The 25,749-nt window shown below is 39.6% G+C and overlaps 1 protein-coding gene across 3 annotated transcripts in view; it reads right to left on the minus strand.

Moving 5' to 3' along the window:
• Positions 1 to 6,090: 6,090 nt before the first annotated feature.
• aldh1a1 (aldehyde dehydrogenase 1 family member A1) overlaps positions 6,091 to 25,749 on the minus strand; it is an 87,495-nt gene continuing 67,836 nt past the window's right edge. For all 3 annotated transcript variants that reach the window (XM_008103286.3, XM_062971994.1, XM_008103285.3), the window contains exons 6-14: positions 25,421 to 25,482; positions 20,602 to 20,730; positions 18,185 to 18,298; positions 17,413 to 17,515; positions 16,645 to 16,829; positions 11,803 to 11,967; positions 10,475 to 10,632; positions 9,555 to 9,629; positions 6,091 to 8,120 (exon numbers count right to left, since the gene is read on the minus strand). In XM_008103286.3, the coding sequence (XP_008101493.1) occupies positions 8,048 to 8,120; positions 9,555 to 9,629; positions 10,475 to 10,632; positions 11,803 to 11,967; positions 16,645 to 16,829; positions 17,413 to 17,515; positions 18,185 to 18,298; positions 20,602 to 20,730; positions 25,421 to 25,482 (1,064 nt within the window). In that variant the 3' untranslated portion in view covers positions 6,091 to 8,047. The remainder of the gene's footprint in view (positions 8,121 to 9,554; positions 9,630 to 10,474; positions 10,633 to 11,802; positions 11,968 to 16,644; positions 16,830 to 17,412; positions 17,516 to 18,184; positions 18,299 to 20,601; positions 20,731 to 25,420; positions 25,483 to 25,749) is intronic.

Consider the following 25,749-nt stretch of genomic DNA (forward strand, 5'->3'; position numbering starts at 1 on the left):
TCCTTCCAGTTTCCATGTTTTTGGATCGCTTTACCCTTTACGATTCCAACTAATTTTAGAAAGTAGGCTTTCTAACTAACATCATTACTTCTAAGTTCAAATAAAGCTAAGTATCTCCAAAAACTACATTTTCTCAATCACACACAATTAGAGAGAGAGAGAGACAGACTGAAAGAATGACCATAAGGTCTTTCTTCTTGGGCTTAAAATAAAGAAACATGCATCCTGAAGAATTCCATTCTACATCATGAATTAGGATAAGGGGAGAAAGGAGAGGCATTCAGGAATGAGGGAGAAGGGATCTCCTCAGCTTTACTTGATTTTATCTCTGTTTCCTCACTGAGGACTACAGACATGAGTGGTGTGAGGTTGAATTTCAACAGAGTTTATACTACCATATAATCAAGAACAAAGCAGATAATCTGGATTCGGAAACTAGATTATGTGGCAGTGTAGGTGGAGTGTCAGAGAGTGTGATGTGCTCTTATGACCTTATCATATGGGAATAGAATTGGTGCCATACGCCAATCTAGCTCCGGTCACCCATGGAGCCAGCCGATTGCTATCAGACGACATTGTGCTGGCCCCATGGGTGAAGGAGGATGGAACTGGCACGGCACTGCCATGGCAACATGGGAAACTTCTCTTGCTGCCCTAATCTATGGGGGGGGGGGGAAGCTGGGCACACTGTGTGTGCTCATGCTTCTCCCCATGTGATTGCCCTCCTGGCAATGTGAGTGATGTGAGATGTGGGGCGTCAGATTCTCCATGCTTCACGGTGAAATGGAGCACCGCCATCTCCTGTCACCAGCCATCTGATGAGGTCAATAGTCACTTAGTGGGCTTCCATGGTTGAAAGGCAATTCACATTGTGGTTTGAATTTGAACTCACACCATTACATTGCACTTCCTCTCCATTCAAGCCCATGTGTTAGTATTAGTATGTCATATTATTCTGCCAGCTGTCTTGTCTCACATTTTGGGGAAAGGTAGGGCATGACTAAAATGATTGATTGATGAAAGGGTCAAGTGCAATCCAATATGATGCTTCTCTTCCTATCCACCTGGCTTGCCAATGGCAATGATTTTTGTCTACCTTGGACAAACAAGCATCCACTAGTTACCAGTGTGTGACCCAGCTCTGAAGATATGTTTAAAAGGCTCATTGGTTGCTGTGTTTGGAGAAAATCACCTGTCATTGAACATTAGGAACAGCTGTGGAAGGATGACATGCTGAGTTTTCAAATACACTTCCTGCCTTTGGTTGGGTGTGTTCCATCCCCAAAGGAGCATATCGGCAGGAAGTGCAGATGCAAAATGATGCATCTTCCAGTAACCTGTTCCAAGTACAGTAATTGCTAACTACAGCTATTACCTACCTCAGCTGTTGTCTATACTTGTTACAAGTGAGGCTGAAAGATCTGGAGGGTGCCACTTAGGGAAAGTTGTTCCATACCTGGTTACCTAGCGGTAAACCAGAACTTGGAACTTACTTTTTGGATTATTGACTTCCATAATCTTCGAACCAGTTAAATTCTGGAGTAAATCCCGTTGAATAGATCCACAAACACCAATGACCAATAAACTTGTCTGCTACCCTTAAGTACTGTATGCTGGAAAATGCTATCACCTGTGTCAGTAAATGCCTAAGTAAGGTTCAGCTGACAATTCAAATAGTTTCTGCGTATGCATTAAGGAGACCCATTCTGTCCTTTGCTTCAAGCAAAATACAGTCTTTGGCCAGCCTTGCTGAGTAATATATACAGGGTGCTGTAAGTTGTGTTAGAAATGAGGCCATAACTCAGTTGAGGGTCATATACTGTTCTATGCCTGTGGAAGAGTTCAAATTCAGTCCCCAGTATTTTAAGGAAAGGTTGGAAAGGTGCTCCCAAAAGTTTACAACTTTTTGGCCATCAGGTCCACATAACACAGCTAATGGTAAGGTGCCCAAAATATCTGGAGGGTTCCCCAGATCTACCTTACATATCATTAGCTGGTGGTCTTCAGTGGGGCAGGGTTAAAGCAAAGCTTTGTACTTCATTCAAGCAACTCCTTTCTCCATATTTTCACAATAAACCATGGCATTCAAAACAGGGCACAGAACACTAAAGCCCACAACCAATATTACCTTCTCCTAGTTGTTTCTATAGAGACTTAAGAATCCATTTCTTTAATCTCACTGAGGAGCTCCCAATGGTGCAATGGATTAAACCCTTGTGCTGGCAGGACTGCTGACTTGAAGGTTGGGTTGCTGACCTGAAGGTTGCTGGTTCAAACTCAGAGAAACCGTGGATGAGCTCCCTCTGTCAGCTCCAGCGCCCCATACGGGGACATGAGAAAAGCCTCCTTGCAGACGGTCAATTCTCTCATACCAGAAGCAACTTGCAGTTTCTCAAGTCGCTCCTGACATGAAAAATAAATAAATCTCATTTAAGGTGCATCTACACTACAGAGGTAATGCAAGTTGACACCACTTTAACTGCCATGGTTCAATTCTATGGAATCATGGCAGTTGTAGTTTTACAAGGGCTTTAGCTTTTTTTGCCAAAGAGTGCTGTTTAAGGAGCTCCACTGGCTGCTGTTCATTTTCTGATCCCAATTCAAGGTGCAGACCATCATATATAAAGCCCTAAACGGTTTGGGACCCACCTACCTTCGTGATCGTATCTCCTACCATAAACCTGCCCGATCTCTTTGATCATCAGGGAAGGCCCCCCTGTCGCCACTGCCTATCTCCCAGACCCGTCTTGTGGGAACAAGGGAGAGGGCCTTTTCTGCTGTGGCCCCCCGTTTGTGGAACTCGCTGCCCATTGAAATCAGGCAAGCCCCCACTCTTTTAGCCTTCAGGAAAGATTTAAAAACATGGCTCTTCCAGTGTGCTTTCGGAGAGTAACTGTTACACACTTTTTTTGTTACTCCCCCCATCATCTATCCTCTAGACTGTTTTTCTATCTTGTGTCTCTGTTCCCCGTGGTGTTAGTCTTATCTTTTTCTCACCCCAAGTTTTAACTGAGTGTTCATGCGGCCTGCCCTGTTTTATTGCTTTTTTGATTTTGTGTTGTACTGTACATGATTATTTATTGTATTGTTTAATTGTATGATGATATGTTGTTTTTATATTTTGCGATATTGTATTGTCCTGGGCATGGCCCCATGTAAGCCGCCCCGAGTCCCCGTTGGGGAGATGGTGGCGGGGTATAAATAAAGTTTTATTATTATTATTATTATTATTATTATTATTATTATTATTATTATTACTATTATTATTTATTACCAAGCTACAAATCTCAGGATTGTTTAGCATTGAGCTGTGTCAAATTCTTCAGTGTAGATGCAGCGCTTGTCCTAAAGCAATGCTGGGCATGGATTCAAAACTTCTCTTAGCCTACTAGGTTCAGAAGGTGGGTCAAAGAATGTAAAATAGAGAGATTGTCTGCATGTTGATGGCTTCCTAGCTCGTTGGATATCATCATGTGTCCCAGTGGTTTCTTGCAAATGTTAAACAGTTGTTGTTGTCGTCTCACTCGTTCAGTCGTTTTCGATACATCACCTATCAGACAGTCAAAGCAGTCACTGTTGCCTGTTTTTGGTCTAAAACTATTTAGCAGCTTGTGATCCTTTTATTTTATTAGTTTTAAACTTATCTATTGACGCAATGGTTTTGACACAAAATAAATAAAGACATAGCCAGCATAGATAACCATGGAACACACTTGGAGTTCAAGGGTCCTGCAGAAGAAGAAAAACTTTAGCAGGTGTTGTTTATCATGCAAGCAACGCCAGCTGAAATCACCTCTTTTAAACCAATTAAAGAACCTGACTTTAATTACAACAGGACTGGGAAAGAGAATAAATCAGGAAGCATGAAGACAAATCATTTTTCTGTAGGGTGCTCTGGTGATCCATTCCATATATCCATACCTTTGCCCCAAATACCAGTATGAAATGGGGTGATGGCTATTTAAATTATTGGGGCCATGTTCCAATGTTTTTAGTAAAGTGTCTGAATTACTACTGCACTTTTCTTTAAGATGGTATTGGTACCAATTGCTGCCCAGGCTTTTGGCTTTTTGCCAACAGTCCTCATGGGTAAGAATAAACTTGATAGGTTTTATCTTTTGAGGGATCTTATCTGCATCTTCAAATTGCAAAAGCTGAAGAAATTGCTGTAACTAGCTCACTTCATGGCGCGTATAGAAATCCTGTTGTGTCTCTGAACTTTGCAAACTGCACTCCCCTACCCCTATTCCAATCAGAAGGCAAGGATTTAGTAAAAGAGCCAGAACTTGTAGAATCAGAACCCTGGGATTTCTAGATTATCAGAGACAACAAAATAATTCCAGGTTTACCTCTTCTTTCCTCACTGAGTCACAATACTTACTCAGTGCTGGGCTATTGGTGGGATGCTGTTTTTCTGCAACGTCATATTTTGTGAACTCTCCCTGGTATGCTTCTGGATGATTTGGGCTTGAGCCGGAAATTAAGACTCACTAGACTTACAGAAGATCCCATTGTGGTTGAAATGAATGTGATAACTTTTGTTGTTGTAAGAATCACTAGCAACCCACTTTTTAAAAACCTTCCTTAAGGATGTGGCTATAAGAACTAACAAGATGAATCTTGACCTTCTATTTATTTTTACAGCCCTGTAGGATTCTGAAAGCTTTGGGGACTAACAAACTGCATGGTTTTTATGAGAATGTTCAATCCTTTTATCAAATCATAGTTTGAAGGCAGCTGTTTGCAATTTACTTTGTATGGTCTTTATCAATACAAGCTGTTTATCTCTCACTAGCTCTGAAGGAGCCCCCAGGGTGCAATGGCTTAAACTCCTGTGCTGGCAGGGCTGCTGACTGAAAGGTCGGTGATTCGAATCTGGAAAGTGGGGTGAGCTCCAATCTGTCAGCTCCAGCTTCCCATGCAGGGACAAGAGAGAAGCCTCCCACAGGATGGTAAAATATCCGGGAGTCCTCTGGACAACATCCTTGCTGACAACCAATTCCCTAACACCAGAAGTGACATGCAGTTTCTCAAGTTGCTCCTGACATGAAAAAAAAAAAAAAAAAACAACTATGGCTGAAATCCCACTAACGATGCATGAGGATATAAAGTCGCCTGTGGTTGTTATTTTCTCATTCGTAGTGATTACCAAGATTTTCTGAGGCTGTGAGTGTATGACTTGCCCAGGTTTACCCAGTGGACTTCACGGTCAAGAGGGGATTTGAACCCTGATCTTCAGAGTTGTAATCCAACACGAAACTACTTCACCACAGTTGTTCCTAATGTTACATTAAACCAATGTATGCCATTTTATCATTGTTGTAGAAGGAAGAATTCAGCACTATTGTCTACAGTGACCCTCTATTTGGGAAACTTAACTGTCTGCTGCCATGGTGCCTTTTCCCAGCCATGTTTTCGAACTGCTAGGTTAGCAGAAGCTAGGACTAATAGTGGGAGCTCACTCCACTCCCTGGATTCGAACCACCCACCTTTCAGTCAGAAGTTCAGCAGCTCAGCAACTTAACCCGCTGTTAACCCGGTTTAACCCGGGGGCAACCATAAGGCATTCCTTTTGGGAATACGGTAAGGTAAAGGTAAGGGTTTCCCCTGACGTTAAGTCCAGTTGTGACCGACTCTGGGGGTTGGTGCTCATCTCCATTTCTAAGCCGAAGAGCCGGCGTTGTTCATAGACACCTCCAAGGTCATGTGGCCAGCATGACTGCATGGAGCGCCGTTACCTTCCCGCCAGAGTGGTACCTATTGATCTACTCACATTTGCATGTTTTTGAACTGCTAGGTTGGCAGGAGCTGGGGCTAACAGCAGGTACTCATTCCGCTCCTGGGATTTGAACCTGGGACCTTTTGGTCCGCATGTTCAGCAGCTCAGTGCTTTAACACACTGTGCCACCAGGGACCCCACTCAGCTAAATAGGTGACCTAAAATCTCTCCCCCTCCCCCCTTTAAAAAAAATCTAAAGCATTTTGAATCCCATTTCCATGCTGATTGCGAGATTATGGGTACTATAGTCCTAAAAGAAACTTTTTCATTTTTTAAAAAATTGGGAAATGGTAGAAAAGAAAAACAGAGAGGAAGCAGAAACATCAATTTATTTGGAAATAAACTAGATCGCATATATTTGGCGAGGTCTCTGTCTCATAAACAGCCATGGGAAATTTCTGCCTCTCCTCCATTGGAAATACATTTAGTGGGAATGCTAGAACCTGGGTAGCTGCCCCAGGTTCTAGAAGTCTGTGTGCAAAGAAACAAGGTGAGCTGTATCATAATTGCTCTCTTACCACTAGACACTTTCAATATTTTTTTTTCAGTTGAACTACTGAAATGTAAATTAAAACAAGCAAGACTTCTTGTCAGGAGTGGCTTAATGTTTGTTTGTATGATCACAATGAGATTAAGGTGACTGTGGCCACTTCTACACTGCCATTTAAAATCTGATTGACTTTGAACTGAATTGTATGGCAGTATATACTCCCATAATCCAGTTCAAAGCAGATAATGTGGACTATCAATTTTGATAATCTGAATTATATGGCAGTGTAGAAGGGGCCTATGATGATCAGTCTTGGGATAGGTCTCTATGTTTTGGCCTTCAGCCACTGTTTCCTCAATATTCAAAAACAGGGTGGTGTTTCCACTCTCATTATTAGGAGGAATACATCATTCTTCCATATAGTACCTTTTCTTGACTAGTTCTTACACAGATCAATGTTCCTGTAAAACAACCCAATGAACATATCCTGTTGCTCTTTGGCTACTGCATCATGGCTTATGAATTGGAGAAATTGTTTCTAAACAATGGTAATGCTTTTGGTGTCTCCTAAACTTGTCACAGAATAATGTCCCTTATTTCTATAGCAATGGAAATGGATGAGAATAAATGCAGCAATAGCTTGCTCCAACTGGCAATAGTGGAAAGGCCTGGCTTAATTTTTTAAAGGAACTTTTCGGCACTTCTGGTTGGCTACTGGGTTGTGTAGAACTTATGTCTATTTTGGCCTGACTCCAAATATTTTAGTTTTTGAAATGGTGTATGCACATAAACAATGTCCTTTCAACAAAGTTTGGTGTCCAGTTATAAATGTGAAAATAAAGAAAACATTGTGAGACTTAGTTTAATTCCAGCATCTGATGAAATTGACTGTTATCCATGAAAGCTTGTTGTTGCTGTCTGCCTTCATGTTATTTTTTATTTATGGTGACCCTAAGATGAACCTATCATGGGGTTTTCCTGGCAAGATTTGTTCAAATGTTATTTGCCTTTTGCTTTCCTCTGAGGCTGAGAAGATATGACTTGCCAAGGTTGCAAATGGGTTTCTATGGCCAAATGGAGATTCAGACATGGGTCTCCTGCCATAGTCCAATACTCAAACCACTACACTTTGCTGAAAGCTTCTGCCATAATTAATTTACTAGTTTTAAAATACTGCAACAGAGTGACACATAGCTATTGCCTGAAATTCACCAATTTCTAATAAATCTAGTTTATCTTAGAAAATAACTGATTTAATAACAGCTTAATGAGTAGATTTTAATAAAGTTTACATCCAAAGCACCTTTGTACAAAAGTTAATATGAACAGATCTGAATCTATACCATGCACCAAAAGGTTGCTAATGATTTTCCCAGATAACAAAACATCTGAGACACGTGTGACTGCTTGTGAAAAACTCATAACAAAGACAACTAACAATGTCACAGACAATGCACTCACCCAAATTGTGTAAAAATTATTTGTCAACAATTTGTTTTCCACAGAACCATTGATATACCTAAACCAGGAAATGACTCTTTTCACTAACATTACAAAACTGTTTGATATTGGCATTAAGATTTCCCTTTCTCAGTGAAACAGGTTAAGGAATTTCTAAAAACAACAGTTAATAGTGGTTAAAAGCATTTGTTTTGATAGAAAGAAAAAGAATCAAAGTTTAAATGAAAACTTCAGCTACAAAACGTTTTGCAGTATTGCAGGCCTTCACAATTTTGCTTAGCCATAAAAATTGTCAGGTCCTCTTTTGTGCATTGACTTTACGAATTCTTCTGTGGAATTTTGATTGTGACAGTTTTGACTTCTGTATATTCATGAAGGCCATACTCTCCCCTTCAAAGAAAGAGACAGTAAGATTATTTCTCATAACAGTATTGTCTATGAACTGTGAATGTTGTTTGACAGTGTACATTTTAATATGCTCAGTTGCACCTATATCAGTTAAAGCGGAAGAAGGGAAAAGAAACATAGCACAGACAAACAATCATGAAAGGTCTATTCATTATAGTTTCCAGTTTTTGCACAATGTAACACAACAGATTAGGTTGACTGAGCCACTTGCCAGACAATTGCCCCCTTTCCCACTTCAGTCAGTGTGCTTGGCAATTATAGGAGTAGAAGAAGCCCACAGAGTCTTGAAATAACTGTGTGGGTATCTCTTGCCACCTGGATATAAGGCTGGCATGACAATCCCCAAATTGAGTTCCCTGAGAGGTTCCACTCCCAAGATTCCCAGTGGGGATACTCTTATTAGGGAATACATTGGATACTCTAATTACCTCCACCCCTTGATCCTGCACTGAGCACAGGCGCATTGGTCCATAAAGAGACCTTGCTCTCTCAGGTCCATCTTGGAAGGCCTGATTCCATGTCAGTGCTGCTATTCTGCTCTTCTTTCGCCATACATTACCGGGGGGGGGGGGAATGTCCCCTTGGTACAACCCAGGCATATCATAGGAAGGCTGAATAGCTAGAGCAGCCATCTATGACTGTCATTGGTCTAGCTGTCAACAACACAAAGAGTACACAGCCTTGGTTTCAAAACTACTGCCAAAGAGGACTGGTAGAACTTTAGCATCTGAATAAACTTCTATTTATATGTAAACGGATTTCAAATGAGCTCTTGCTGATATTGACTGGCTGGGAGAAACAAGAAACTGCCCAGAATGAAGAAGAATATAGCAGTTGACCAAATGGGTAGTTGACTTTTGATTTAGTCCTGGGAAATGGACAGTCTTCCACTACTCCTAAGGAAGAAATATGAGCTCCTCCCCACAGCCATGAAGAATCAGTTGTTGGGTTCTTTGGAATGTGGCTATGATACCACTGACCTGGATTCCCTTGCACTAGCTCTTTTAAAAGAAATCCAATTGCACAGCACATCATGTTCTTTGTGGCTTTTAAAATCTGCCTTGCTGTTTCTCAGTAGCAGGAAAAATGTAACAGAAGTCTCAGCAGCAGTGCCAACTCTGTAGTCACTGTTCCGTGACCACCACATTATATAATGAATTATTGTTACTAGTTTGTACATAGTAGTGAAATTTCTTCACATTTCTTTTCAATGGTTACTCATGTTTCTGATAAGCCAAATCAGATAGCTGGAATTCAGAGTAGGAAAACAAAGCAATCTGAATACATAGGGATTTTGTAGCGATATTTTGCTCCTAAAACTGATAGCAAGTCCTTGCTTTTAAAATTCCTGTGAGTATCATATGGATGAAAATCCAGTTTCAAGATCTGAAAGAAATCCCTATTAGCAGTACTTACAGCTCACGACCATTTCCAGACATTTTGAATCCTCCAAAAGGACATTGAGCAGACATTGCACTATAGCAGTTAACCCTGAAGAGAAAAGAGAGAAGGTGATGGAAACTTTTTGTGGATAGATTTATAGCTGAGCCTGTTAACAAGACTGGTACTGTGCAGTGTCAGTTGATGGTTTTCATGTCAGAGGTCAGAAAATGAACCCCAGGATTCACTCCAGACTTTGAAGGATTTGTTCAAGATGCTGAACCATATTCTCCAAACAAATTCCACAGCTTTAATATGTCCTGCCCCCAAATGAGAACAAATTCACCATCCCAGTTGTATGGGAACCAAAAGGCGACTGTGGAAGAATGTGTGGGATTTTAACTGAAGAAGCTATAACTTGTTTCATTATATGTATTAAATCACTTAAGAAAAGAAGGAATTCCCTCTCTAAGATAAGTTAGTTCCCCCTTTTCAGCACTGGGATATTTCTGAGTAGAACTCTGCTCAAGAAATACTACTGCTGCTATAAACAAACACAAGATCCAACCTAACGTTTTCTGCTCAGAAGATTTTTGCCTTTAGCATTTATGAACTATAGGCACACAAATTGGCTCTCATGTGGTGCTTAATAAGAATACTGTTAACAACAACAACAACAACACAGATTGGGTATCCCTTATTCAAATGGTTGGGACCAAAAAGTTTTGGATTTGGGATTTTTTTAAATTTTGGAATGAAACATACATAATGAGATATCTTGGAGATGGGATCCAGTTTAGACATGAATTCATGAATATTTCATATACAGCTTATACACATAACCTGAAGGTAATTTTATACATAATATTTTATAAATTTTGTGCAAAGTTGGCATACATTAAACCATCAGAAAACAAAGGTGTTACTTTCTCAGCCACCCACGTAAGGGTACATACCAGACTGTTCCAGCCTGAAGAGCAGATGTAAATGTCAAAGCTTTATCGATGTCTTTGGTAAATACTGCAGCTGCTAGGCCATAGGGAGTGTTGTTTGCTCTTTTGATGACTTCATCTATAGTTTTGAATTTCATAATCATCTGCACTGGTCCAAATATCTGTTTCAGACCAGAACAAACTATCAGTGCCTTGTTGTTAGTGGTGGGGTTTAATGCAATATGTATCTTTACCGCAAAAAGCTTTTGTGTATCTGAATTTTTTGTTCCCCCACAGCCAGTACCATCACACCAGATTTCCATGTAATATTGGTTAATTTGCTACATTTAAACGCAAACCTTACAAAAGACTTTGACGGGCTTTTGAAAAAAATAGGCTCCAGGAACTGATCACCTTAGCATACAGCTTGCTTTTTCTAGCAAAAGCCTTCTTTCCAACTCCTCTTTCAAAGCTCTTCGTATAGAACAGTGGTTCTCAACCTGTGAGTCCCCAGATATTTGGCCCCACAACTCCCAGAAATCCCAGCCAGTTTACCAGCTGTTAGGATTTGAAGGCCAAAACATCTGGGGACCCACAGGTTGAGAACCACTGATATAGAGAGTCTAGGACCCAATCCCTCTGAGAAACATTTGAGATGGTCGGGCATGTTCAACCTGGGATGGACAACTTATAGGAAGTATAATGTTGGTGGGAAGGACAGTGTATGTGTGTTGTGTTAGAGAGATAGAAAGGCTCCTTCCCAACTCTCTTCTCTCTGCAGGTCCTGGATTTCACCTAGCCCATGGCCTCCGATATTTCACAGAAGAAAACCAGGACACATTAGGGATGTAATTCTTCCTTACATTCCTTCTTAAAGGTAGCAACAAATAATTTCAACATTTTTTGTCCCACTCCAAGAAAGTCTTTTTAAAATGGCAGTTTGGGACTTGTGTGCAAATTTAACTGATGGTTGTTTTGCGCAATGCTAGAAATGTGTGGGAAATTTCCTTGTGGCTGAAGAATTTTTATTTAAAAGGGAAATGTCTTTATCCTTCTCCCTAGTTACACCATACGTGTCTAGGAAGAAGGCCTTACAAGTGAATCACTTATAGAAATATGAATATGGGACAACAGCAATTGCAGAAACATCCAAGGTTAGGCAGTAGAGCTAACACAGCCTAGATATGCACATATTTTAGAAACCCTTTATCAGTTGTCAAAGCAGTCTGTACCAGGGAGGAAAGTATTACTGTGTAAACTCTACAGATATAGATATATATTTAACGCACATTGTATGCAGCTACTGAAATAGAACACTGAGCCAAAAGGCACGATGTCCCGATTTCCCTTACCTCTTCTTTGGCAATGAGCATGTCATCGGTAACATCAGAGAAAACTGTGGGCTGGATGAAGAAGCCTTTGTCTCCCCAGGGCCCTCCTCCACAATGAAGTTTGGCTCCTTCTTTTTTCCCACTCTCAATCATTGCCAGTATTTTATCATACTGCTCCTTATCAATCTAAACAGAAAACACAGTGCCCAGATAAGTCACTCCCTTACCGCTTATTTGGTCTTGAGATTAACAAAGCAGAAACACAATCTTTACTACTGAGAAATAATGGAACAATTTGCCATTGAGATGCTGGATCTTTGCCAGTCTTCCCCATAAAGTCCAGTAATTAGGAATTTAATCATAGAAGAATCAAAAGAAAGAGAAAGTGCTGCTCTGCAAAGTTCTCTGCATGCTTATGGCCCAAAGGTTTTCTTAAACTCCCCTTCACTTGCAATTACATTCATTTCTCAGAAAGTGTTTAAACTCAGTGGGCTTCATTTTGAAGTCCAAGTTTTCCTCCAGCACAGCTGCAATTCTCAGACCATTTCTCAGAACAACTCAAGAGAAGTCACACTGACTTGGGAACCTAGGAACTGATGTCAAAGATTGCAGTTACTGAGTCATTAACAAGAGCCAGCCAAAAAAGCTTTGATTGGAAAGAAAAAGTTGAATTTGTGTTATACTCTCACTTCACATATTTCCTGTATCAAAGGAAAATTCCTGGAAATGCCAGGCTCATTATCCAAGAACATTATCCTACAGTTTAGTATGGTTCCAAAATTTGGGGTTCTGATTGCAGAATTCCTGGGACATAATTGTAGACCTTGGGATTTTGAATGCAGTGGCCTATGTCTTCTATATTGATCTGAATGCATAACAGTTTCCCCTGCCACTTTCTATGAAAATAACCCGTTTCCAGTGGTGGATGTTGGGATGTGTTTATTCTTGAAGAGACCACTGAAAGGACAGAAGTAAAGGCTGCCTCAGAATGTCACTGTCCCCTGATGGAGTTTGTCAGAAAAGTCATGCCAGTGGTTTAAAGAGTCAACTAAAAACATGTAAGACAGAGGTAAGGACTCTGTGGCCCTACCTTTCATTTTCAAGTATTCCCCACCACTGGCTTTTTTGGAGAGGGAGCTGCAGTTCAATAATGTCTGGAGAGCTGCAGATCTCTATGCATAGTTGAAAGCTATTCATCACATACAGTACATTGCATCAACTGTGCTGAATTTTCCCTTGACTGGGGCTATTGATGAAATTAGCTATTTGCAAATGGCTCTCTGGGGAGCTGGTTGTGGAACCTGAACAGAACTCATATTTACAGAAAATTTTACAGCAGGCTATATTCTAGGGATGGGGACAGAGTGGTCCTTATGTGAGAGTACTGATATTCTCATATCAGGTATCTTATCACTACACTTATTACATAGAATGAAGAGGTTTTTTAATGGGTCTCTTCATGTATAGAAAGGAGTTGATTATTTCAGGTTAGAACTCTGGTGTCTAAAATGAGGAAAGCTTCATTCTCACTGACAAATGCTAAAATATTTCAGTTTTGTTTGTCAGAGCACCATATGTTGGGGTGGGTACTGTGCCCTTCCTCCAGGCTCACGTTGAGAAGTCAAGATTCAAGGGTGTGTCGGAATCACTGGTTAGAAAGGCAGGTTGGGGCCAGTTTCCTCAAGGCAAGGTAGGCAGGTGCAGTAGGTGTGGAAACCAAAAGAGTCAAGTCAGTTTAGGAGAGGGTTTGAAGAGGCCAGGAAATCGCAACTGGGATCAGGCTGAAGATGCCAATTGCATTCCATGATGCTTTGGTCATTACAAACTTCTTAAATTATTTCAAAAATAATTTTAAATGTAATTCTAATAGGAAGTTAAGCCACTATTTTGAAGTAATGATGAATGCTTTTTACTTCTTTATATCTCAAATTGCCATTTAGTCATTTTTAAATGTTAAAGATTTAACAATCAATAAATCATTGTAGATACCTATTTTGCAAAAATTTTGTGATGGTTTAATGTGGACAAACCACATTTGTTTCACAAGCTAATGTTGCTGCTGACATTAATTGTCATCAAGTCAATTTTGATTTATGGCAACCCTATGAATGAGATATCACCAAGTCTCTCAACAATCCTATTTAGGGGAGGCTTTGCGCTGCCAGATCTTAAGGTCTACTATGAAGCTTGCAACTTAATCTGGATTAGAGATTGGATACAACTAAAAAATAAGAAAATTTTAAACTTGGAAGGCTTCGACCTGTGCTTGGGGTGGCACGCATATTTATGGAAAGAGAGGGTGCCAAAGGAGAAAAACTTCGGGAATAATTTCTTTAGATCAGCCCTTATAAAAACTTGGGATAAATACAGAAAAAGGATGTACAATAAAACCCCCAGATGGTTTTCCCCATTAGAAGCCTTGCAAAGAAGACTTTTAGGTTGGGAAGAATGGCCGTGTTATGAGAAGATAATAAAGAAATCGGGCAAAAATTATGAGCTAAAATCTCTCCAAGAGATAAAAACAATATATAAAAATATGACATGGTTGCAGTATTACCAATTCAAGACAGACAAAGATCTAGGATTCATGGAGAAGGACAACTTATGGGACAAGATACTTTTCTCAGAAAGAAAGACCATCACGAAAATATACAAAGTTTTATTGGAATGGAATACTGAAACAGAACTTATTAAAAATAGCATGTCCAAATGGGCAAGATGTGTGGGAAGACCAATCCTTCTAGAAGAATGGGAATCATGCTGGAACAGGAAATTAAAATATACATACTCGTATAACTTGAAGGAGAACTGGATGAAAATGCTGTATAGGTGGCATTTTACGCCCAAGAAACTAGGGAAAATAAATAAAACAGCAAATACAAAGTGTTGGAAATGTGGAGAGGAGGAAGGATCCTTCTACCACATGTGGTGGAATTGCCAACGGGCTAAAGAATATTGGAAGAAAATACATGAAAGTGCCCAACTGATTGTAGGTGTTAAGTTTCAGAAACTTCCAGAAATTTACTTATTGAATATCTTCAAACTACCCCCTGGATCAAATGAAGAGAAGATATTAACATTCCTATCAACAGCGGCCAGGATTGTCTACGCAAGATACTGGAAACAAGATAAGATACCTACAACAGAAGAATGGTTAGTCAAAATATTAGAAATAAAAAATATGGATAAATTAACCTTTCTGATAGCCAAACAACAAGGAAGACCGAGAAAGGAAACTGATTGGAGACAATTAGAAAAGTATTTAAAATCCAAAAAAATTAACTAAAAGAAAAGAAAAATAAAGAAGATTGAAAGAAGAAGGGAAAATTAAGCCACCTCTCCACGGCAAAAGATACTGAAGACAGAGAGGACTGATATAAAGTATTGAGAAAAGAATGTGGAACTGCATTAAGGACTTGTACAGAAGGAAAAGGAAAATGATATACAACCAATGGGAATGTCCTGGAAGTACCTCCCCCGTAACCTTATCCCAATCCTGAACCTTCCCTATATCCTACCCCCATCCCACCCACCCCTCCTCTTCCACCCTCAACCCTAACCCCCCTACCCCTAAAATGTTTTTTTATGTGTATTAAATTTAAATAAAGATTTTATATATATATATATATATATATATATAAAGCAATCCTATTTAGGTTCTTGCAAACTCAGGGCTGTAACTTCTTCCAATTTCTTGACTACATTCTCTGTTTGGAGTAATGACTGAGCCAAGGATTAGGACATCTTGGATAATCTCAATATCTTTGCCTACTTTAAAGTAATGTAAATAATCTTTGGTCATTGTAAAATGTCAATTTATTAAACTGCCTTTGCACTTTCTTCAATAATTCTTCAAAGTCCAAGTTAACATTAACATGCCACTCATACAAAAGCATCAAAATCCTGGCTTCTTTTGACAAGAAGGACATGTTTACAAGGAGAGGAAAGGGGCTAATTACACTGAAGAAGACTAATATAAAGTATAAAGGCTACATTGATTCAAGAAAGGCTTGAAATTTTCCAATGCCCCTTTACTGATATGAAGAACAATATTTAAATTCAGTTGCTGGGAACTCTAGAGGCCACGCTATATGACCCACATGTGGAAGGGTGGGAGTGACTGAACTCCATGGTGTCCACATAATGCATGAGGCCAATCCATCCTAATGCCTTGAAAGGCCTTGTCCTGCATTAAACAAAGTTGGGGGATGTCCTGGAACTTCGCCCGAGCTCACTTGCATTTTGGGCATGTGTAGGTTGGGCCAGTTCTGATTTGGAATTGGACAGAGCTGTTTACATAGCCATCCCACTTTCCCCAGATTTGGTTGGCCCGGGGACAAGGGATGTCACTTAAAGTCCCTGTTGTGTCCTCAGCTTAGCAGCAACCACCAGGCAAAACATTGCTGATGGTCATTGTTCATTGCATGTTCTGATGCAATTGAAGAAATGAGGGAACAATTCCTCTTTTCCCCCTCCCTTTTCCTATATTGCTCTGGCACTCTGGCCAGGATGAGCACATGAGGAGCAATGACAAACAACATTTTTGTCTCTGGTGGTGACTGCTTAACTGAAGACAGGACAATGATGTCAAGGGTGGGGATCCAATGGCGCTGAACCGGATTTAGTGCTGCTGAGCTGTGCGGGCTCCTTCCTGCCATTGGGCTACCTTGGTGCTGTGCAGTGCGGACACACATCAGTCATTGAACCAGTTTGGCAATTGGCTATGTGGACTCTCCCAAAGCTGATACAGAGTACTCCACTCCCGATCAGTTCCAGCATACATGAACAGTGTAGTTGTGCCCTGGGTTTCAAGTCTAGATATGACTGAAAATTCTGGCACAAAATATTCTTCCTGAAACTTACCTGAGGACCTTGATGTACTCCAGCAGTCAGAGGATTTCCAACAACAATTTTCTTAGCTCTTTCCACACTCCTACGTACAAATTCATCATATATTGGCTCTTCCACAAAAATTCTAGATCCAGCTATACAACATTGCCCCTGATGGTAGAATAGGCCAATGTGTGCATATTCAACTGCACAGTTCACTGTAAAGAGAAATGGGGAGGGGGGGGGGTGGAAGAAGAAAATAAATTTACTCGCAGTCATGGCAGCACTCTGTTTATTAGTTGTAACAAAGTTGGTTGTAATACAGACGCATTATCTTTGCTTACATACCAGCACTTGCAGTTAAAGTCCCCAAATTCTACCTATTTGTCTATCTAAATATTGTTTTCTCCCCAAATGGGACTGAACTATCCAATGAGAATTAAATAGTCTCTGAAATAGATGGCCCGAATCCTATTGGTTATTCCCAACTAGAGTAGAACTTTGAACCTGTTGATTAAGAGTGAGTCAACATTTATGTTAATCTTATTGATTAAATAGACCTACTTTAATTGGGACCCCAAGAGAATTCAGGACACTGTTGTTAAAGATAAGAGTTATCCCACATTACAATCTGGCTTGATTATGTCTTAGTTATTGGGAAATTAATTACTTTCAAACAACTAATTATTTGCCATTAGCTACTTCTAAGTTCTGTTAGCTAACCCCTGCAGGGGACAATCAGAAAATGCTTTAATGTGAAGACTTTAAACAAAGCAGATCCAAGAGAAATATGCAACTCACTATCAGCATCAGCAAAGATTATATTGGGACTTTTCCCTCCAAGTTCCAGGGTGACCCTCTTCAAGTTGCTCCTTCCAGCAGCTTCTTTGATCTTCTTTCCAACCTGAAAGAGAATATAAATGGAACATTTGCACAAGTACAGATTGTAATTGAATATTTCTGCTTCAAAGAGACAGCTTGGCAAAGTTACTTTTTTGGAGTACAATTCTCAAAAGCCTCCAGTCAGCATGGGAATTTTCATTTACTTTTAAAAGTAGTCCATTGATATTGTATGTTCTATCTATTTTTGGAAAATGTGTTAATCAAATTGGACTTTTTGAATACTGCATCCAGTAATTTTTGTGGGTTATATACTGCTGCACCACTTTAAAAAGATAAATCTATGTATGTGTTGCATTTTCCTTAACTTTGTTGTTTGATATTTGTATTTTATTAAGGAAGTTAACCAACTTTGGTGTGTGGGTGTGTGTCTCCTCCAACTCACATTTAGAAGGAATATGCACAGAATTGCATGTTTAGTTTTTAAATACAACCAGGCATACAATTTTATCTTCTCACATTATTTTGCTTGGAAAGCTGTTCCTTTTATTTCAAACAGTGTATTATTTAAAGTGACTAAACCCACCAAGAAATCATTAAACTGACATTGTTTAACAAGCTCAGGGCCAGAAAAAGTAAGATAATCACACAAAGCAAGCCAAGTGATAAATCATTTGTCAGAATCAGAGTGCTTAGACTTTCTAGTTACAATTATTTGCAATTAGGAAAATACCTCAGTGGAGCCTGTGAATGCCACTTTATCTATGTCCATATGATTGGAAATGGCTGCTCCGGCAGTGGGTCCATATCCTGGAACAATATTCACGACTCCTGGTGGAAATCCTGCCTGAGTATCAGAGGGAAAAGGAGCACAATGTCTCATTTCAGTCCTACAATTATACCCATCTTATTTCTTGCCACTATATCTGAAAGCAGCTGATAATGGTATATGTGATCCCCACATTTTAATCTTTCCAACCAGGCTGGGTAGATTAAAACAATGACTGGTTTAGGATAAGTCTAGAACAGTGCTTTCCCAACCCAGTGATCTTTAGATCTGTTTACACTGCATTTCTTATCATCTTTGCCCAGTTGGCAGGAAAAGTAGAGTTGTTATAATCCAACTGAAAAGTGTTGGGTTGAGCAAAGCCAATCAGAATTACGATCTGATTCACTCAGAAAAACTTTTAAAGTGGAGTACTTGGAATTAATAAACACATTTGGCTTACAACTATGAGAATTTAAGCTAGAGACTTTGTGCATTTGATGATTAATGCAAAGCATGACACAGCTTCATTGTAGCTAAGATCAGCAGCTGAGAAAAAGTCCTCCTTCGATTCCAATTGAAGCTGTTATAGCCTCAGAGAGAGAGAGAGAGAGAAGGTAAGTGCAAATTCATCATGATAGTCTTAGCAACTATCTTCATCCCATCTGTCACCACAGGACTTGAAAGCAGAGAAGAACAGGCAAACACAGCTTCATCGTGCCTAGGACAGCAGCTGAGGAGCACCTGTCTCAACTGCCACTGCTAGAGACTTTTAAGGGAGAGAAGAGCAACAAGGCACATGCCTTGCTTGCCATCATGCCTTGCTTGCAGTGGTTGGTGAGAGCCCTTCTATACCAGCAATCACTGTTGTGGACAAAGTGAGAAAGGGAGAGAGGAGCAGCCAGTATCTGCTGGACTTAATCCCCTCCTCCACTTCAGTTTGTGTGTGTGTGTGTGTGTGTCTTCTAGTCACTTCTTTTGTGTCCCTGGACAGCTGCAGAAAGCTACAGTTTCCTTTTCTGCATACCAACCAGAACCCCATTTCCCTGAAAGTAAGGTCTGATTCATGCATGCAACAAAATAAAGTGGTAGAGTATTGATGTGAAAAAAGAGGCAACATTTTAAAGTGTTTCTCCACTAAAACAAAAATGCCCACAAGACTGTCAAAGCCATCTGGCAAGAAGAAAAGTTGGCACATCTACTATGACTTACACAGGAGAGCATTCAGATATATGTCAGCTACAGACTCTGTCATAAGAGAATCTAGCCTGTCACTTCAGGATTCCATATCAAAGTTTTCCTCATTCTGACTACAAGTCTTCCACAGATCTGAGAAGCATTACCTGTTTGGACTACAGCTCCCAGAAACCCCTAGACAGCATTACCCATGTTGACTATGGAATTCTGGGAGTTGTAGTCCAAAAAGAAACTTTTTCAAATTCTGGACCATCTTGCGCAGCATTTTCTTCTGCACCAGTGGATCTGGATTTTTTGGTCTCCAGATGTTTAGAGCTTCAATTCTCATATGTCCCAGACAGCCTGGTCAATGATAAGCGATCTTGGGAACTGAAGTCAAAGCATTTGGAGTGTCAAAGGTTGGGATCCACTATATTACACTAACTCTTGATAGCCTTCCAGGGTCTTAAACTGGTTCCTCCTAAACTCTTTCTTGAAAATGAATCTGGGAATTTTTGGGTACAAAAAACACCCTCTGTCCTTCAACTATTTCCCCTCCCTGTTTATATCAACATCTCCTTGCTATCCTAGTTTTCATTTTCTTCTTTAGCTTAACCTCTGTAGATAGCAATGGGACTTAAATTCTAGATTTTGATGTATAACCTTATGCCAGATATACTCCATTTTTTGGGGTGTACCAGGCCAGACAAATATTCATTTGATGCTGGTTTTATTCTATTTCATGGGCAAAGTAAATATTCCAACCAGACCATTAAATTAAAACTTCAAGATGCAGAACAACACTTCATGGCTGAGATTATGTGGGAAGAAAAAGACAATCATGCCCCTTACCCTCTCCTGCCATTACCCAACACACTGCTTTTCTGAGTTCTTGTTTGCTTTTGTTTCTAGAAGACCTGGCACTTGGCAAGATGTTCAGTTTGCTAAGCTCCTAATGATTTGTTTTCTGAGCAATTTAGGCTGAAAGATGCCAGCTTCTTGCCCTTGATTTGCTTCAGTGGCTTGCCTGCCATGCATTGCACTTTCCCAAGACAAGACTAGACACGCTGGGAGCTGGGGAAATGACACAAAGGAAACTAGCCCTTGCTGTTTTATTAGCATTGCAGCAATGGAAGAGTGAGCACTCACATAGCATGAGCTTTCCTTCTTCAGGAACACGCTTGGTGTAGTTTGCTATAGCAACTTACCTCTATAATTAGAGAGCCCATATGAATCGCAGTGAGTGGAGTCTGTTCTGCCGGTTTGACGACCACAGTGTTTCCACAACAGAGAGCTGGGGCAATCTTCCAGATGAACATCACCAGTGGGAAGTTCCACTAAAAAGAAGAAAGGCAGTACTAGAAATGGAGGAGACTAATGAATTTCTAGGACATATCTCATGCTTTCTCATTGATCATGGGGCTTGTGTAGGAATGAGGAACTCATTCACACACAAGACTCTTTGATGCTTACTGATATTAGAGGACTAAGTTGACAAGATACTGGTAACACATTGTTCAGTTTGGAGACCAGCTGAGGACAAGACCACTGCAGTGGGTGAGAGCTGCACAAAAACTCCTTATGTCACATTGACCGAAGAAGAAAACTGTGTCGTTATTACAACTTCTGACGTTCTGATCCTGTTGTTAACAGCCCTGCTCAAGCCTTGCATACATACTCCAGACTTCCACCTGTAATATTATCTTCCTCTTTTTGACCATTTCCAATTGACTTAAAGATGAAAGTATCTCCCTGTTTTTCATAGACACTTTCTGGGCTTTAGTTCTGATTAGAGTCTGAGAAAATAACTTTTTCAGATCACAACAGCCAGACATCTCAAGTGCCCATGCTGGTTGAAAAATCTGGGGAGTTATCATTCCCAAAAATAACTTTCTCAGACTCAAGACATCTGCTTTGCAATATGGAGACCCACTCTTTCAGTTCACACAGCGAAAAATTTCATCTCTCCAACCCCTGAAGCAAATGCTGACCTAATTTGAAAGCATGTTAATTAGATTGATATATATATATCTCAATCTCCAACTCCCTTTACTAAGCAGACCCCCTTCTGTAGGAACTGTAGGAGTACTTTGCCACATATTTCTCTTTAGATTGGCTTTATTGGCTGCAATTCAAAGAGTTCCTTTCTTGGGCCTCCTTGAGCTTCAGAGATCACACAGTGGTCAGTTCTCTCTCCATCTCAGAAGCCTTTGAAGGATGGGGTTTGCTGACTTACAGTCAGCATGAAATGTCTTTGAGACTGCCAGCAGCTTGTCTGTTTGGCCACAGTGAAGCATGTGAAAATGTGACTGGTCTGTTAATTAAAAAACAAAAGGCCACATCTAAGCTTCATGGGTATTTCAAGATTTGTGTGCATTGTCACTATTTGAACTTCAACATGGCTGTAATTACACTCAAATTTACAAGACCCGCCAAACTGTTTGGTATTAAAACTGTGTGAGTGTGCATGTACATATGTGCAATGCTCTGAAGAGTTATTCTTTGGAGTTCAATTTCCAGAATCCTCCAGCATAGTCACTGATCCAGCATAGTCGGTGTCTATGCAGTTCTGAGACCTGATATCAAAAATAAGTTATATGCCCAACTGTACACACACTTGTGAGCATTTGGCTAAGGCTATTTTTTAGTTTTAGAGTGTATCTAAGGGTGTAAATCATTGTAGAATTAATGCAGTTTGACACCACTTTGACTTCCTTGGCTCAATGCTATGGAAATTGTAGTTTTACAAGGTAGTTAGCTTTCTTTGCCAAAGCATGCTAGTCCTCACTAAACTATAAATCCCAGGATTCCATTGCACTAAACAATGGCAGGTAAAGGGGTATCAAACTACATTAATTCTAAAATATAGATGCACTCTTAGTCTGATTGATCTCATAGCCTAATATACTACAACAGCAGTTTTTAATATTATGCAACTATCATGTACCCACCCAGCCTGAAGAACTCTTATAATTTAGTTCAGTTTAGGCTTGCCAGGGTAAATAAGGGCCAGGGCTCTTGCATCTTCCTGCTGATTTTGATACAACTAATACTTGCTGAGATTTCCTCCTTTAGACAACTGCGAAAGCCATGCCCCTAATTTTACTTAGTGATTCTAGTTCAGTGAGGTATTTAGAATTCAGTTGTGGGGATCGCTATTTCCCTGAATTACTTATGTCTCAGTAGAAGTCTAAGTACCTCACCAGACTAGTGAGGATTTTTTCAAATAAAGTTGTAACTGTAAAACTGGTATCAAACTGCTACTGCACTACACTATAGATACATTACATACTAAAACTGAATATATTTAAATTTTGTTCTCAGAGGAAGTTACAAGTTGCAGCAAAGGGGGGTGTAATGGGATCCACATACCATATGCAATTGACTTAAATATTTTCGAATTCTTGCCTCTTTGGAAGATAACCTGTGGGAACCTGAGGCAAATATTGTCATACTTCAAGTTTCACCAGCTCTAGAAAGCTTATCCAAGGGCCAGAGCTGCTGAGATAAAAGTCTGACAACATCAGAAGATACTTCAGTCCTAGAAAGTATTAAAGGCTAAGTTTATCACTTTGACTATCTTGTTTCAATTGATGAATATGATATTTATGTGTCAGGAACTAGATTTTCCTGACAACCAGTTTGATAAGTATCTTCATCTAGTTCAGTACCTAAAGCAGCTGCAGGCATTTCGTGACAAATATGCCCATAATCTTAAGAAATGTTGAGGAAGAATTCTGAATAGGTAAAGATAGGGAGAACATGTGTTCCTTGTGAAGTATTTTTAATAGTGAAATCTAAAAGCCTTATACCCAGAAAATCATTGAATTCTCTTCTTCTTCTGTTTATAACCTAGTCACAGCTAAAAATACAGATTAAATACAAGAGTGGTTTGAGATCTCGATGGTGAAGAGATTTCAATGTGTTCTGGTGATGCCCTGCCCAGACTGAACCACTGGCATTAAATGCAGGCTGCAATTCTTCCCACCATTTCCATCCATTTTTAAAATTTTGCGACTGTTTCAGGAAATGAATTTATAGAGATCTCTAGGCCTCTTTTTCTTTTTAAGTAACTAGCTCATGAAAGGAATTTTAGCTAACATTACTTTCTGAAGTATGCCTTGATTTCGATCAGTTTAACCTTTTGTAGCTATGCTATTGGATATGAAAGTATGCCTTTTTAAAGCAAGTCAATGATCAGAGCTAACATTTTTTTCACTTAATTAGATGTATGGGCAGTCTGACATGAACATTGTAAGTATCCTTATTTTAGCTTTTCAGAATGAATTTAAATTTTGCCATCCACTGTTTAAAAAAATGTCTGAATCTAGTTGAACATTTGTTAGTATCTTAGATAACTGTGCTCTATGAAGTTACTAAAAATATAGCAAGGCAAACATCATCCACTTGCTGTATAATTGTGGTTGTTTCAGTATGTCATTAGACTTAATTCTTTTTAAAAGTAACTTTCCTAAGTCTGCCAAGAAGTAAGGCTCTCTACAAAGAACTGAAGCTAGCTGATGGGTAAACACACATGTCCTAAGTAGCCTGCAATTACGGTCAACCCTTTCCATTTGTGGGTTTAAATTTTGCAGAGTTAATTATTTGTGGATTTGATTAATATGGTATATCTAAGAATCTCTAGGTTCTTCAGCCACACCTTTATAGTCAACCTCTTGCAGACCTTGACCATAAAGCCACCCTGGAGGACTTAGACATTCCTAGAAGGAAATGTTTTAATCAAACCCATGAATAATCAACTCAGCAAATGTTGAAGAACAATAGTTTGGAAGCCTATGGTGGTGTGGCATGTATGTATGGAGCCAGGCAGGAATGATGCTTCTTTGTTAGGTGTCTGAAGTGTGGCAGGAAGAGCTGGTTATTCCCTGTTTTGGATCTTTCTCCAGCTCTCAGCCAGCAAGTCAATCAGAACCTCTCTTGGCTCCTCCTGATCAGACCTGAAAGATGAAGAGTCCTCTTTGGTCTGCTAGGGAGACATCAACCTTTTCCTCTAATACTGCATCCTCCTTTGTCTGGTGGGAAGCTGATTGGGGGTTTACTTCATCTTAACAGTAAATTCTCATCACCTAATGTTTGCCTGTCATCATTTTCAGGTAGTGGTGTTGTTTTTGTACAGCAGAAGTGAAGAATAAAAACATAAGTAAAGAAATTGACAGCTGAAGTGTTCTTTTTATAAAATGCTCACATAAAATACCCAGAAAATCAGATATGTATCTCTAACAATGTATAATTTGGTCTTCACATTAATGAGTCCTTATCAGGATGGTTTAAAAATATTACTTAATCAAAACTTTATTGCAATCCAAAGACCCAATTGGCTCATTGGTAAAAGGTGCACAACTGCAAAGAGATAAATAAACTGATAAAACTAATTAAACTCAATATTATTGTTGTTTGAAGACATATCTGTAGCCCTCTTACCCATACCAAAACAAGGATGTTTGAGGAATTCATATAAAGTCAAACTGCTCCTGTCCATGTGTCCTGGATTTATGAATGAGAATATACAAAACTGCAAGCAGACTGTTCTGTCCATCTCTAACACCAATAATGTAACTACAACCAATGTGAAATACAATACTGGTTAAATGAAAAACACATGCTCTTATGCAACATTTCCCTTTGTGAAGTTGAAATGCTCCTACTTAGAGACAGTCTTCTACTCCCAAGGAGGTGATTCGATTACTTCCCCTTTCTCTCATGTGGCCCTTGAAGTATGTTGGAATGGGACAGAAGTTGGCCGGGGGTAACACACACAGAGGAAGAGCTTCCTCCTCCTGTTACCAAAATCCTCAACTTGTTTAAAGGCCTTTCAGTGAAAAGGAAGATTTCTTTCACTGACAGAAGGACAATGTCAGTTGCAAGCTTTTTTTTAGAGTGTGGAAAAGTTACTTTAAGAGGGCTATACCTCCCCAACCCCCCAGCACCACTAGCAGAGAGATTCTGGAATCTTTGCAATAAGGTACCTTTCCATTTATTTCTCTTAAGCAAATCAGTCTAACTTACAGGTATAATTTGACCACAGACTCCAACAGGTTCATGTCTTGTATATGTGAAATAGTTTCCATCTAGGAAAGATAATAAGAAGAAATTGGTAAGACAAAGCAAGGACAAATGAGAAAAATGTTTTTGCTATTCAGCACTAATGCATAATATTATAATTGTAAGACAGTTAAAAAGGAAGGAAAATAGTCACTACTGACCAAGAATAGAACAAAAAGCATGACAATTGCCAGACATTAGGACTCCTAACTTTTAACAATTATATATATGAGAGAAATGTTGGTGATCCCTTTGGAATCAGGCTCAGGGTTTGTTTCTTTTCAGCTGATTGT

This window comes from Anolis carolinensis, chromosome 2 (genome assembly GCF_035594765.1).
Source record: "Anolis carolinensis isolate JA03-04 chromosome 2, rAnoCar3.1.pri, whole genome shotgun sequence".
NCBI lineage: Eukaryota > Metazoa > Chordata > Lepidosauria > Squamata > Dactyloidae > Anolis > Anolis carolinensis.